The following is a 14,417-nucleotide window of genomic DNA, read 5'->3' as shown; positions in this document are numbered from 1 at the left end:
GCTGATACCATTACTTCAGATTTGTAGCTCCCTTTAGCTTGTGGTTTCCATGCATGCTGGGAGCCACAGTCCCAAGCATCCAGTCTGAGATGACAAGCACTGTACAGAGGCCAGCAGGACAGCACTCCTTGCAAGACCTTGCTTCTCGCACCCCAGCTGCCCCTGACACTGTGCAGGCTGTGAGCCACACAACCAGTGCTGCAGTTTGCCTTCTGCCACGGTTTGGCTCTGGAGCATCCCTGTGGGCCCGTGCTGCTTTGTTTGGTTTTGGGGCAGAGTGACAGCCACAGCCTCATGGTCTGTTCCTCAGTCTGGAAAGCTTTTCTCCTTTTCTTGGGATGTTACCAGATGTAGTCCTATGTACAGAGCTCAAAATCTGTTTCAGCATGAACATAAAGCTAAGCTCTTCCGTGACTGTCACTGGTTCTTTTGTGTGCTTCAAATCTGCTGCTAATTGTTTTGGCTCTTGTGTAAGGACATGACTTGTCACTCCTCACTGCAGGGCATGGTCTATGGCACTTGTCCCCACTTTGTTCCTTTTTTTTTCTTTTTTTTTCCTGCCCAGGGACTTGCTACAGTGGCAATGGCCAGTTTTACCAGGGCTGGGCCAATGTTACTGCCTCCGGCATCCCCTGCCAGAAGTGGAGTGACCAGGTGTGCATCAGTGTGAGATAACCAAATGGGGTCTTCTTCTGTGAGTTTCCCAGATCTGGGCAGCCCTGTCCCACAGAAGGGCTGGGCAGATGGCAGCTCTCCTTCATTCTTGATTGCTTCATATTTCAGTCTGCAAGTTCCCCCTTTCTATTGCCAGATGCTTTCTTGGTGATTCTTGCAAGCTTCTGCAAGTCTGTTTTACCTCTGCCTTTCTCTGTTTTTTTGTTTTGTTTTGTTTTTTTCCCCTTTTGTTTTTTTAACACCAGCAGGAAAAATTGTACTCAAACACTAATCCAAATGGTTTCCTACTCCAAGGCTCCCCACTTACACAGAAGGACTCCTCAGGTTTTCCCCGAGCTGTCTGACGCTGAGAATTACTGCCGCAACCCAGGCGGTGAAAATGAGCGTCCCTGGTGCTACACAAAAGACCCATCTGTCACTTGGGAGTACTGCAGCGTGTCTCCCTGTGGAGACGGTAGGCCATTTCTGTCATTGTACTTGTTTTGGGACCATGGAAAGTGTTGACTTGCTGCCCATCACACCATGGGTCTCACGGCCCCATTGATTAATTCTGTGTTCTAGACTCATCCAGCACTGGTTCCTTGCACAAATGCACTCATCATCTTCAGTTTGAAGGTGTAATACATACTTTAAAGATGGGCAAATGAAGACAGACAAATAGAGCTCCTTGTCTGAGATTATAATAAGGCTAAAAGATGAAATCAGATTTCCTGTGGTATTATGAGTTATAGGTTGGCTACAGTGTGCTCTAAAGGAAAAGGAGAGCTTATAGCAAATTTTCCAAAGTTATTTTGCTTCTAGTGTTTTTTTTTTTCAACATTAAAAGGATATATATCTAAAAATAAATCTGAAAAAGATGGAAACGTTTTCACTCTTTTTTTGTTCAAAGAACAATTTTTGAAACATATTTCATCAATGATACAAGGTTTTAATATTTCACCAAGTTTTAGAATCTCAGGGCTTGAAAACAAGACAATTCTGTTTGCACAGAGAATAGAGATGCTGTATAGTCAATGGAACTCAAATCAGTGTCAATTTAGCTGGCCTTAAAAATATAGTGTAAATTTATTTCCATTCTCAATCATTTTTTAGAATAGCTCAGAAAACAATCAGCAGAGGTATACCTGATTTCTTTTTCCCCTAAAAAAAAAAGTGAAATTTTACAGTAGTTTACCATATTTAACCCATAAAGTCACTGAGATGTGAAACTGTTGGAGGGAAAAGGATGGTCCAGGAAAATATCAGCATATACCTGCTGTGGGTGGACACTTGTACCTGCAGAATCCTTCTAGGATATGTGATTCACTGTGGTCCACATTGTGGAGTCTAGTTCAATCCCACTATAGGCCTTCAGCTTATTTGAACACTTTGAGGCCATTGGATATAATCTTTCACCTGTAATTCTTGCAAGTTATCTGACTGCTTATCAAAACTAAGTTCCTAGTTCTACAGGAACTGTGTCTTTACTAGGTCCTGCACTTCCACAATTATTAAGCAGAAATAGGTTTTTCTTCGTGTATACAAAAGTTCTTTAGTACGGTCCTTTCAAACAGTCTTACTGTTGTATCTGTCATGTTAGTAATTACCAGGAAAACAGGCTAGTCAGTTGTACACAAATACATCTTGAGAGAAAGACACATCCCTATAGAATAGATATCATCTTCTGATTTTGTTTGCATTACAGCATCGTTATCACTAGGAACAAGAAAACCAAATGGAGAGACACCAAACCTCCCCCCTCCTCCATCTTATTCCCCCACATACTCCATGAATGTTATCATCTCGATCATCTCCAGCTTTGCTCTAATCGTGATCCTTGGCATTATCACCCTTGTTTGCTGCCGTCGCCGAAAGCAGTGGAAAAACAAGAAAAGGTAAAGCCCAGGCCTCAGCTGAAGGCAACAGATGCTGCTTTGAAACAGAACTTGCCCGTTTCTGAGTCCTGCAAACTCCTGCAGGAGGGAGAATCCCATGGCAGCGCCAGTGTAAGTTCTGAGGTGTACCTCTGTGGAAAGTGGCCTGGTGGCTATTTTGGGGAAATGGTGAGAGACTGCTGCAAGGTTTTTTCAGCAGCCCTGCCACACCTCTCTTTCCCGCCTTGAAGAATCCAACCCCGTGGTACAGATGTAGATCATGAGCCATGCACATTGACCAACAACTGCTCTGTTGTTTCAGAGAGTCAGAAACACCAACACTCACCACTCTGCCCTCTGAACTCCTCCTGGACCGGCTGCACCCTAACCCCATGTACCAGCGGATGCCTCTTCTCCTCAATCCCAAACTACTCAGCTTGGAGTATCCCAGGAACAATATTGAATATGTGAGAGATATTGGGGAAGGAGCATTTGGGAGAGTTTTCCAAGCAAGGTAAGACATCCATGTGTGAATCCTCTCTATATGGAGGTACCTGGAAAAGATAAGCAGTTGGACATCTGTTTGTCTGGACACCTGAAATCCTTTGTTCATTTACCCAAACCAAAATTAGTAGAAGATTCAAACAGCTAAACTCAAGCTTGAGTAATTGTTTATCGTGGCTACTTCTTCCCCCTGATATTTGTTAAAATACTCCCACTAATGAACCTCCTGTTCTCTCTAGTAAATACTGTGTCATACTCACATGCCAAAGCCTGGTACAAAAGCTTAGCTAAATTTATAATCCTTATATTTTTTCCAAGAGTATTGCCTGTGACATATGACCTATTGTGAAATGCTTGTATATCCCAGTGTTTGCAAATTGACAGTGTGTACTGGTGTGCTCCTTTACAAAGTCAACATTGGCCAGTACTTACCACAGAGATATGTCATGATGCAGTTAGATCCTGATCCAGTTTCCATTTGATTCAGTGGCAAAACTAAACTAAACCAAAAATCCCCTGAAACCTCAGCCGACTTGATCCAACATCCTTTTTGTGTGCATGTGCATCCTACTTACTCAGTCTTCATTCTTGGAATTCACGATCATTGTTGCCTGTTTTAAATTTAAGGCATTAGATGAGGTCCCAGTTCTGTTAAACCTCATGGGAGGTGAGGTCATATATTTCTTCATATGTGAAACATGTTTCATTGAAAACCCAGAATTGAAGTGAATGGAAGGCATCTTGTTATGCTTAACAGGTTCTGTAATGCCTGCAGGACAGCCTTTGGCTGATCTGCTCCTAGAAAATCCCCCTCCAAATTCCTGAAAAAAGAGAGACAGACTGCCCAGTCCCATTTTTGCTTAGGGTGAGTATTCTTTGTCCTCCAGAGGTAATAACTCTGGGACGTAGCTGGCTCTGTCACTGCACTGTCTAGAGCAGTGTATGACCAAAGCCACCAGGGACTATCAGATCCATAACCAGTTTGGTGAAAGTAACTTCTAAGCTGAAGGACTCTGTGCAGAAAGCAGCCATTGGTGCAGATACTTTCAATGTTTATAGTTATGCTGTGGATGTATCCACTAGGAAATGAGTTATGGACAAGTTAAATCATTGTTAGAGCAGAGAAAACAATTTCAATAGATGAATTTTTTTCCAAGTGAAGAGATATGGAAGAAACGCAGGCATACTTTTCTTTAATATAGAGCAAGCTAAAAATAACAGAAGTTTAAAGGGCAGGCAGTGGGAAAACTGCAGATGCTTAGCTGTGATTGATTGTTAGCCTGGATGGTTGAACCAAATGCATCTGAACTGGAGCCGAGAACAATGCAGTGTGGACTGCGTCGCAGCTGCTGCCTGGGTGCAGAGCAGTCTCTGTTCTGGCCACGGCACAGTGTTGAGAATGTCCCATCATTTGAGCCTTCTCCTGGATGTGACAGCAGGGCAGGCAGTCCCCTGCCAAGCGTCACCCTGCACTGGAGCTTCAGTGTAGCCTTGGTGCTGTGCTGCCCAGGCCCTGCTGAGAGGTGACTCTCATCCACCTTGAGCAGGACCTCTCAAAGGGAGCCTGAACTTCACTGAAGTGCTGAAGGAAGCAAGTGTTAAAGTGGTGCAGGGAGCTTCCATGTGCATTTCATCCACCCCAGTGCTGGAATTCCTTTTAGAAAAACCTTTTTGCTATTGTCAGTGCACAATGTCAAAAGAAAAAAGCAAGAAACACAGTCTTCTTAGGCAGATTTTGCAATGCGCAGCATGCTACACTCTCAGAAACACTTTCTCTCAGGAGCTGAAGAAATACTACTTCTCCATCAGAAGCCCTTCTGAAGCATTATATTCTCAGGGTAGATTTCAGCTCATGGTGTTTCTATGCACAGCTCTCAGGCCAGCAGAGGCTGATACGCTGACATCCAGCAGCACCAGCAGCACATCCTTTCAGGTCACAAGCTCCAAGATGACTCAAACTTTTACCTTGCCGTCGTAGATGAATAAAATGTACTTGTCTGCATGTGTTAACTGGACATCTTAAGCTAAGTTTAGCAGCCCTCTTACTTCTCCTGGTCTCATATTTCTTCTGCTCTTGTAAACACAGCTCTGCACACAGTGCCAGTGATGCCTTTGCCAGTTGGCTTGCCATGAGACCTGATTTAGTGTTTACTCACTCCTGGGTCAAGCAACATGTTAGGACAGGAAGTGTCTGGCTATCGTTTACCTGCTCCTCCTGAAAGGCTGCAGTGTCCGCTAAGGGCTCGTACACACTGAAGGGGTTGAGGAAGTAACCAGTTTCCTTAGCAGATGTCTTTAAAACAAAATGTCGGACTCAGCACAGGTTCATCCTGACTAGGCCTCGTTTGGAGACAAGGCTGCCCCAAGGGCCAGGGTTGGGCCATGGGCAGGTGATCAGAGGTCAGAGTGGCAAGATTTCTTCTTTCAAAGATCTCTTCATGTTCTTTCTTGTTCAAGGAGTATTTGATCCGCTGTCTCACTGTAGATGAAAGACAGCATAGATGTTAGTTTAAGAAACAATACCTTACATACAATACTCATTCAAAACACTCTTCTGCTCCCACAGAAGTTTTTCTCCAACAGGGAGTGTAGAGGTGGGTCTCCACACCCCTCAGTTAATGACACCACTTAATGGCCTTACAGAAGCTGCCCGGCTATGGTGCTTGGGGAAGATCTGTCACAGGTCACAACCTCAAATACAGATTCAAGCAGCTCCACATTTTTTTTTCCCCCACAGTCGCTGCTCTGGAAAGAAGGTCTGACTGGAAACCTAAATTCAAGTGTCCTCTAAATGCAGAATGGGGACAAAATCTCTTCTTGCACAGGTGGTACCTAAAGTTCTGCCAGTGTTGTGGAGATCCAATGATAGTAGAGAAAGTGAGGAGAGCTGCTGTTGCCCTGTGCACAAACAGTGAGGTGTTTCACCTAAAGCGTGTAGGGAGTCACTAGAGAGGAAATCCAGGCTAATTCCTTGATGTTTCCTGTATCTTGAAGAAAACGAGCTGTTTTGTAGAAAGCACACTCCAGCCTAGAACTTGAATTCTCCTGTTTGATTTCAGAAGCAGGAGCTTCTCTGCATGTGTGCCTCCATCTCTTCCTGCTCACAAAGTTTTTTGGGCACTGAGGGGCTCAACTTTGGCAGTTGCCTGCCAGGACTGCACACAGAGCCTTTCTCCCTGTTCAGTGCAGTTTCTGTGGATCTGCAAGAACTGGGCTAAAGAAGGCCTAGCAAAAGCTCTATGTAGCTTTATCTTACTTAAGTCACATTTAGGTTAGTGTACACTACAGGATTTCAGTGGAGAGCAGGTGGATACGTGCACTTTAGGCTTTGGCCCAGGTGAGCTTCCTTCTGCAAAGCATGCAATATGAAGCTGTTATTGCTGTGCTAGTCTGCTAGCCAGTCATGAGAGGTAATCTACAATGAGGCTGCTTGAAAGATATAAATGCCCTTCTGTTTCTCATTTTAATTGTTCTGCTGATATCTTCAGAGTATTGCTGCTGACTTTCTCAAGTGCTCCAATTAGGCAGCAGTGGGTGCTTTAAAAGAGGGCTCCTCTCCTGCTGTACTGGAACCCTGCTGCCAGCACAGGGTAATAAAGTAGGACATTTTGCTATAGCAAAGGCAGTAGTAGACAAATGTTGAGCCAGCTCCTCCATTCTGGCATGCTGGATCTCCTTGTCCAAGCCCTTCAGCTGCGGTCCAGCTGCCTGTGATATCCCTCTCTAGATGGGCATCTTGCCATCTTCTGACATTTGACATTTACAGCATCTGAGTGCATCTGTTGCAACTACCATATGTCTGGAGTAGGTGACAAGGAAACTGGAAGTTTGCTTTGGAAATCTGAACCTCCTCTTGTGACTACTGAGCAGTAAAGTAACCCGGCATTTGAGCAATGGGAGGGCAGTCAGGCAGGAGCATAAATTGTAAATGGGTGCCACTGTTCATGGGCTCTAGCTGCCTTTAAGGAGCGTGCCTTAACTGCAGGACCCTGGGAAGAGCAGGCATGGGGAACAAAATGCGTATCTGAAGGTTGACCCACATCTGAAGCATGGAAAGTTGCCATGCTTGAGCGCTACTCCTGGATCTTTGGTAAGTGTGCTTAATTAAACTTGCTGAGGGTGGAATGACATGTGGATAGTGAAACAGAATGAGCTTGTGGTTGCTTGAAGTCAAAAGCTCCATTTCCTACAGATTGTCTAAAACATGAAGATTCAGCTTTTAACACAGCGTATTAGTGCATGAGCTTAACAGGGTTTATTTGTGCATTTTTCCTTCTTACTTGGCACCTATTTCCACAGCGCTTGCAGGAGCATTACTCTTTGCTGGACCTCAGCTCCACTGCATTAAATGCAACCAAAAGTAGCTAATGGGCTTTAAATTTGTTAAATTAGAGGTGTACAACTCCACCTATCCTCTGAACTGTGCCAAAGGGTTATTTTCATATAAAATCCTGGAGAACATGCTTACTCTAATTGGTACTTATTCTCCGATAGTAGCTAGATGTTCCAGTGCCACAAGTGTGCAGGGGGGAAGCAAAATTGAGTGCAAGGAGGCTCTTTCAACATTTTCATATAAAATATGTTTATTTTTGAGTCAGTGCTTCATCATTTTATTCCAAAAAAAGCCTGTGTTTTATGTGCTTGCAACTCTCGTCAATGCTTCCCTCTCTTCCAGGGCCCCAGGACTACTGCCATATGAGTCATTCACAATGGTGGCAGTGAAAATGCTCAAAGAGGAAGCATCTGCGGACATGCAAGCCGACTTCCAGAGGGAGGCAGCCCTCATGGCTGAATTTGACAATCCAAACATTGTCAAGCTCTTAGGTATCTGAACGAGGTGCCCATGTATGGGGGTACCTCCTCCTGCAAATCTGCTGGCGTTTTGCTAGGGGCACAGGCATGCATGACCAGTGCTGAGTGACGATGGACTGTTCTACAAGAGAAAATAGCTTGTTCAAAAGGGGTGAGCTTTGCTATGAGTCACTGCATGCTCTGCTAAATTCTTCACCAGAACAAGTCTGGAAATGTAGGTCTTAAGCAGCTGCCTTAGCAGGACAGCACCTTGTAACAAAGCCTGCTCATCCTGTGGTGGAGCCTGCTGCTGACCATCTTGGTGCTTAGATCTGCTTCCAGCTTTGTAACACTGAAGCAGATGTTTTGCAGGGAAGACACGGGCTTCCTGGAGCTGTGATTTATTTTGCGGGTACTTAAGAAAAAAAACAAGCACATGTCTTGTTAGTTTTATGGATCCCACTTACTATTGTCATGTCTGAACATTCACCAGCATTAAAAAAACAAGTGAAGCAAACAAACAAAAAAGCCAACCACAACGACAGTCTCTTCCTTCCCCTCCCTTCACAGCTGAAACAAAACTATGTTTTCTCAGACTTTTTAGAAAGACTTGGTTCCACATCTTGGCTAATAGGTCATTCCTCTTCACAGAAAGCTGCCAACTGGAGTTTATTTCTGTAAATCTTTAGATTCTGCTCTCCACCATCACCTTGCAGTCCCACTCAGGGTTACTGCAGGCAGACCTGATCCCTGTGAACATGCAGCTGAGATTTTTAAAAAAATATTTATTATTTAATTTATTTCAATAGGAAATTCTACACAATCTGGAAATGCGTAAACTGCAGGTTTGGAAAAATTGGGTTGACATGAGCACTTTGGCAACAGAAGAGAGCAGCAGGAAATGCCCCAGTCTCAAGTACACATTATGTTTATTGTCAACACATTGTATGTCAGGGAAAGGCAAAGGTACAGGAGCAAACTAACCTCACATTCAGGGGGTGTGGGGAAAGCAGTCAAGTTTTTGAGCACAGCTTAGACGATAAAACCCTCACATACTCTCCTCATGCTTGTCAGATCCTGATTTTATGACACTGGAAACAGCTATCTGTTTTTTCTCAAAGATTCATGTGTTAGGTCATCAACATGAAGTTCAGATTTCACAATAAGCTGGATCACCAATTGCTAAACGGCCCAAAGGAAGCAAAACATGTACCCTTCAAATTCTGGCTTTCGCTAGTTGAGAAGTTAAATAGCAGGCACATAAATATTTTTGCCTATCTCTCTAACTGGCTTTATTAGTTAACTGTGTGCTCTGTAAATCTGGTTAAAATGTTAGGTTTGGGAATTTATATAATAAACTGATGATCTTTGCATGCATTCACAATACTAATGCAGTACAGACTCTTCTATTTCAAATTTTTCTTGTAAAATATGTATGTTAGGTACATCTAATTGGTGTGTCTGATCTGAATCACATTAGTAGATCATTAGAAATCATTGGACAAAGCAAGGTAAATGTTTATCTGCAGGCTGGCATGGTGCAGCTGGATCACATTAAATCCTGTTGCACTGTGGGAGTAGAGTCCACTGCTCACACTGGACCGTGGTGAAGCTAGTGCAGAACCAAGCATGTGCCCATCACTCAGGCTGGGTTAATGACTTGTGTCTCTCACAAAGTTTGGATTCAGATTCCTGAGCTTCAAAGACATAAAGAAACATGAAATTTGATGGTATTTGCATGCTTCACATTTTCCTATGTCCCCACATGCATTCCTGGGAATCTCCCTTTTGTGTTAAGTATTTCTGGATATTTTTCGGCCTTGCCACAGCAGAAACTTCTTTCTCTACAAATAACCTGAATGGTGCATCTGTCTTTTTCCAGGTGTGTGTGCTGTTGGGAAACCCATGTGCCTGCTGTTTGAGTACATGGCCTACGGTGATCTCAATGAGTACCTGCGCAACCGCTCGCCCCGCAACCTCTGCAGCCTGGTGCAGGGTAGCCTGGAGGCACGGGCCTGCCTCCCCAGTCCGCTGGCACTATGCTGCACTAGCCAGCTCTGCATTGCCAAGCAGGTGGCTGCAGGCATGGCCTACCTCTCTGAGCGCAAGTTTGTTCATCGGGACTTGGCCACTAGGAACTGCCTGGTGGGGGAGAACATGGTGGTCAAAATTGCTGACTTTGGCCTCTCAAGGAACATGTACTCAGCCGATTACTACAAAGCCAATGAGAATGATGCCATCCCCATCCGCTGGATGCCCCCCGAATCCATTTTTTATAACCGGTACACCACAGAGTCTGATGTGTGGGCCTACGGAGTGGTGCTGTGGGAGATCTTCTCCTATGGCATGCAGCCCTACTATGGGATGGCTCATGAGGAGGTCATCTACTACGTGAGGGATGGGAACATCCTGTCGTGCCCAGACAACTGTCCTCTGGAGCTCTACAACCTGATGCGTCTCTGCTGGAGCAAGCTGCCAGCTGACCGGCCAAGCTTTGCAAGTATCCACCGCATCCTGGAGCGCATGTACGAGAGGGCTGTGGCCTCCCCATAGGTCTGAGGGGTGTGGTGAGGAGGCTGTCACGCCTACTTGCCTGCAGGCTCCTGAGCTCAAAGCTCTGATTTAGAGGGAGGAGAAAAATCTTGTTCCTCTACCAAGCAAGGAGTGTGGACTGCTCCCCTTCAGGGTGCACCATACCTCCTCGCGGTGGACTGTACCTCCCAAATTATGGGGATAGCTCCCAGCCACCAAGCCAGTGCTCCTTGGGTTGGTTGGCGAGCTGGCTGCGTTAGCTCAGGACCTGCTTTAGTCATTTCCAGGAGCACAGAGTTCCCCAGCAGCCCCTTCCTGGGGCAACTTCTTTACCCAGCAGTTTTCTCCCTGTTCTGCATTTATGCACCTGGCTTTTAACTTTCTGTTCCCTTCCTTATATGTTTTCAACTACTATCTGTAACAAAAAAAAAAAAGAAAAAAAAAGGAAAAAAAGATTGCAGATATCAATCCTGTTTTGGATTTTGCGTGTCATTTTATTTTTACATGCTCACTTCATTTTGTAGAGGAAGGATATTGCTGAAGGTATAGTCCACTGACTTTTAAACTCCCTTTTTCTGTTTGTTGCTCATGAACACAACACATAGTCAAATCATCAGCCCACAGGACCACCGGTGGTAGCCAGTATGTCATGTTAAACAAAATCCTATCCTAAGATTTATCTTCAAAAGAGGGAAGTCCACACTGAGGGTCATCTGATTTTTGCTAAGATCTCACAAAAATCTCATATATAGTAGCCAGTCTTCTCACCCAGTTCTACAACAAAGCCACTGGTTGTTAATGGACAAATTCACCCTAAAGGCCCAGTGCTGCACCCATCTGGTCTCTCGAGTGTGCTTATTTCCCTGTGCCTGCAGTACAGTGCCCACCATGCTGAGATCAGGAAGAAACATAGATTCGTAGACTTGTAGCATCACCAAGGTTAGAGAAGACCTCCAAGACCATGCAGTCCACCTGACTCCAATATTTCTCCATTAAGCCATAGCCCTTAGTACAACATCTAGATATTTCTTGAACAAATCTAGGGATGGTGACTCAATCACCTCCCTGGGCAGCCTGTACCAGCACCTAACCACTCCTACAGAATACAAATCACTTCCTTGCTCCTGCTGGCAACACCATTTCTGATCCAAGCCAGGATGTCGTTGGCCTTCTTAGCCACTTGGGCACATTGCTGGCTCACGTTCAGGTGAGTGTTGAACAACTGTTTCTTCCACACAGCCTTCCAGCCACTCTTCCTCAAGCCTGTAGCATTGCCTGGGGTTATTGTGGCCAAAGTGCCAGGACCAGGCACTTAATCTTGTTGAACATCATCCCCCTGGCCTCAGTTTAGTAATCCAGCCTGTAAGGCCTTCCTACCCTCAGGCAGACTGTCACTTCCTTCCAACTTGTCTGCAAACTTACTGAGGGTGCACTCAGTCCTCTCATCCAGGTCATCAGTAAGGATGTTAAACAGGACAGACCTCAATACTGACCACTGGGGCACACCACTCATGACTAGTTGCCAGCTGGATTTAACTCCATTCACCACTAATTTCTGGGACCAGCCCTCCAATCAGTTCTTTACCCAGCAAAGAATGTACCTGTCCAAGCCACAGGTTGCCAGCTTCCCCAGGAGAATACTGCAAGAGACAGTGTCAAGGGCTTTAATAAAGTCTAGGTAGACTGCATCAACAGCTTTTCTGTCATCCACCAGCTCGGTTTCTCTATCATAGAAGGACATCAGGTTGGTAAAGCAGGACCTGCCTTTTGTGAACCAAAGCTGTCTGGGCCTGTTCCCCATGTTGTCCTGCACATGGTATGTGATCTCACTCAAAATGATCTGCTCTATAACCTTTCCTGGCACTGAAGTCAGGTTGACACGCCTGTAGTTCCTAAAATCTTCCTTACAATCCTTCTTGTAGATGGCAGTCACACTGACAAGCCTTCAATCCTCTGGGACCTCTCTGATTTACCAGGAACGTTGATAAATGGTGGAAATTTGCTTGGCAGTCACCACTGCCAGTTTCCTCAGCACTCTTGGGTGAATTTCATGTGGCCCCATGGACTTGCTACAGTCTAGATGGTGTAGAAGGTCTCTCTACCTCTTTCCACCTGAACTGTAGTGTGTTTATTCTGCTCCCCATCCAAGACTCCCAGGTAAGGGGGTATCCCAAGGATAACTGGTCTGACTTTTAAGGACAGAACTAAAGAAAGCATTGAGAACCTCAGCCTTTTCCTTGTCCTTGGTGGTGATTTTCCCAGCCACATTCATTAAAAGATGGAGATTCTCCTTATCCCTCCTCTTACTGTTAATGTATTTGTAAAAACGTTTTTTTGTTGTCTTCTAGCCCAGCAGCCAAGTTCAAGTTGGGCTTTTGATTTTCTAATTTTCTCCCTACACACCCTAACAACTTCTTTGTATTCTCCCTGTGCTGTCCATCCCTTCTTACACAGGAAATAGGTTCACTTTTTCTCCTAGAGCCTCAGGAAAAAATTCCCTCTTCATCCACATTGGTCTTCTTCACCATCGGCTCATCTTATGTCAGTGGAGGACAGCCTGCTCCAGTGCCTTTAAGACTTCCTTCTTGAGGGGTAATCAGAGTTCCTGGACCCCTTTACTCTTCACGATTGAATAACAAAGGATCCTCACTACCATCCTAAACAGTTCAAAGTCTGCCTTCTGGAAGCAGCAGTTTTGCAGGGCCCCCTCCTAACTTCACCAAGAATCAAGAACTTTACCATTTCATGGTCACTGTGTCTAAGACAGCTCCTGTCCTCTTCATCTCCCACAAATCCTTGTCTGTTTGTGAACAGCAGGTCTAGCAGGGCTCTTATTCTGGTAGGCTCCCTTACCAGCTGCGACAGGAAATTGTCTTCCACATATTTTAGAAACCTCCTACAATGCTTCTTCTGTGCTGCCTTGTATTTCCAGCATAGATAAAGGAAGGTGTAGTGTCCCATGAGAACAAGGGCTGGTGATCATGCAGCTTCTGCCAGCTTCTTGTAGGATGCCTCATCTGTCTCTTCATCCTAGTTAGGCGATCTGTAACAGATGCCCACTAGCATGTCCACCTTGTTGGCCCTCCCCTTGATCCTTACTCACAGACACTAAACCTATCATTCCTAGACCCCAGCTCTATGACACTGAAACTCTCTCTAACATAGAGATCGACCCTTTCTTCCTTGCTATCCCTCTGAAAAGCTTATAGCCACCTGTTACAGCACTTCAGCTGTGGGAGTAATCCCACCATGTTTCCCTAATGGCAAGTAAGTCATAGTTGGCCTGTTGCATAATAACTTCCAGCTCCTCCTGTTTGTTCCCCAAGCTTCATGCACTGGTATAGATGCACTTCAGCTGAGCCATCTGCCTCACCCCCAGACCCATCATCGTTCCCCTAGGGTCATCACTAGTGAGCCTGGTTTTATCCCCTTTCGCCTATATACCTAGTTTAAGCCCTCTCATTGAACCCTGCCAGCTCCTGGGCTAGGATCTGTTTCCTCCTTTCAGATAGGTGAAACCCATCAGCAGCCATCATGCCGTACCTCTGGAAATGAAAACATTCTCCTCCCTTGCAGAAACATAGGAGCTTGTGTCAAGTATTTCCCTTCTGGTCTTTCCCCTGTGTTTCTGATTTTCCTTTTCTGACAGCATCTCTTTATCCCTGAAAGCTCTTCAGCAGCTTTTGTTGGCCACCACCTCCTATGCTGCAGTAGGAAGTCAGGGTGATATGCACTGTCAGTGGCCTTCATGGACACCCTGCCAGCCAAAGATGTGTCTAAAAGAGGATTTCAGTCTTCAACAAATGAAATGTTACAGTCTACCCATTCACAGTTCAGAAATGAGTCTGCCTCTCTACATATGGTCCTCATCCCACTTGCAAACACCATATGTCATTTCTCTACTGAAAATTATCTAAATTATAACAATCTGTACCACTGACAGATAAAAACAGGTTCCTCTGAAGATATATTTTACTGTCTTCTTCTTTGGGCATTGAGGAGTAATTATCCCAGCCTCATTGCTAACAGAAATAGGGTCAGCAATGGGGATGAGCATTCTCC

The 14,417-nt window shown here is 45.0% G+C and overlaps 1 protein-coding gene across 4 annotated transcripts in view; it reads left to right on the top strand.

Moving 5' to 3' along the window:
- Positions 1-10,738, top strand: part of MUSK (muscle associated receptor tyrosine kinase) — a 45,155-nt gene extending 34,417 nt beyond the window's left edge. For 2 of the 4 annotated variants that reach the window (XM_048932454.1, XM_048932453.1), the window contains 6 exons: positions 566-654; positions 970-1,129; positions 2,360-2,549; positions 2,851-3,042; positions 7,708-7,856; positions 9,706-10,738. In XM_048932454.1, coding sequence (XP_048788411.1) covers positions 566-654; positions 970-1,129; positions 2,360-2,549; positions 2,851-3,042; positions 7,708-7,856; positions 9,706-10,376 — 1,451 coding nt within the window. In that variant the 3' untranslated portion in view covers positions 10,377-10,738. The remainder of the gene's footprint in view (positions 1-565; positions 655-969; positions 1,130-2,359; positions 2,550-2,850; positions 3,043-7,707; positions 7,857-9,705) is intronic. The other 2 variants (XM_048932452.1, XM_048932451.1) reach the window with 1 other exon arrangement.
- Positions 10,739-14,417: the final 3,679 nt, after the last annotated feature.

Source organism: Lagopus muta, chromosome Z, assembly GCF_023343835.1.
Source record: "Lagopus muta isolate bLagMut1 chromosome Z, bLagMut1 primary, whole genome shotgun sequence".
In the NCBI taxonomy this organism is placed as follows: domain Eukaryota; kingdom Metazoa; phylum Chordata; class Aves; order Galliformes; family Phasianidae; genus Lagopus; species Lagopus muta.
Note: the sequence above shows the minus strand (reverse complement) of the source record. Positions and strands in the feature narration are given on the sequence as shown.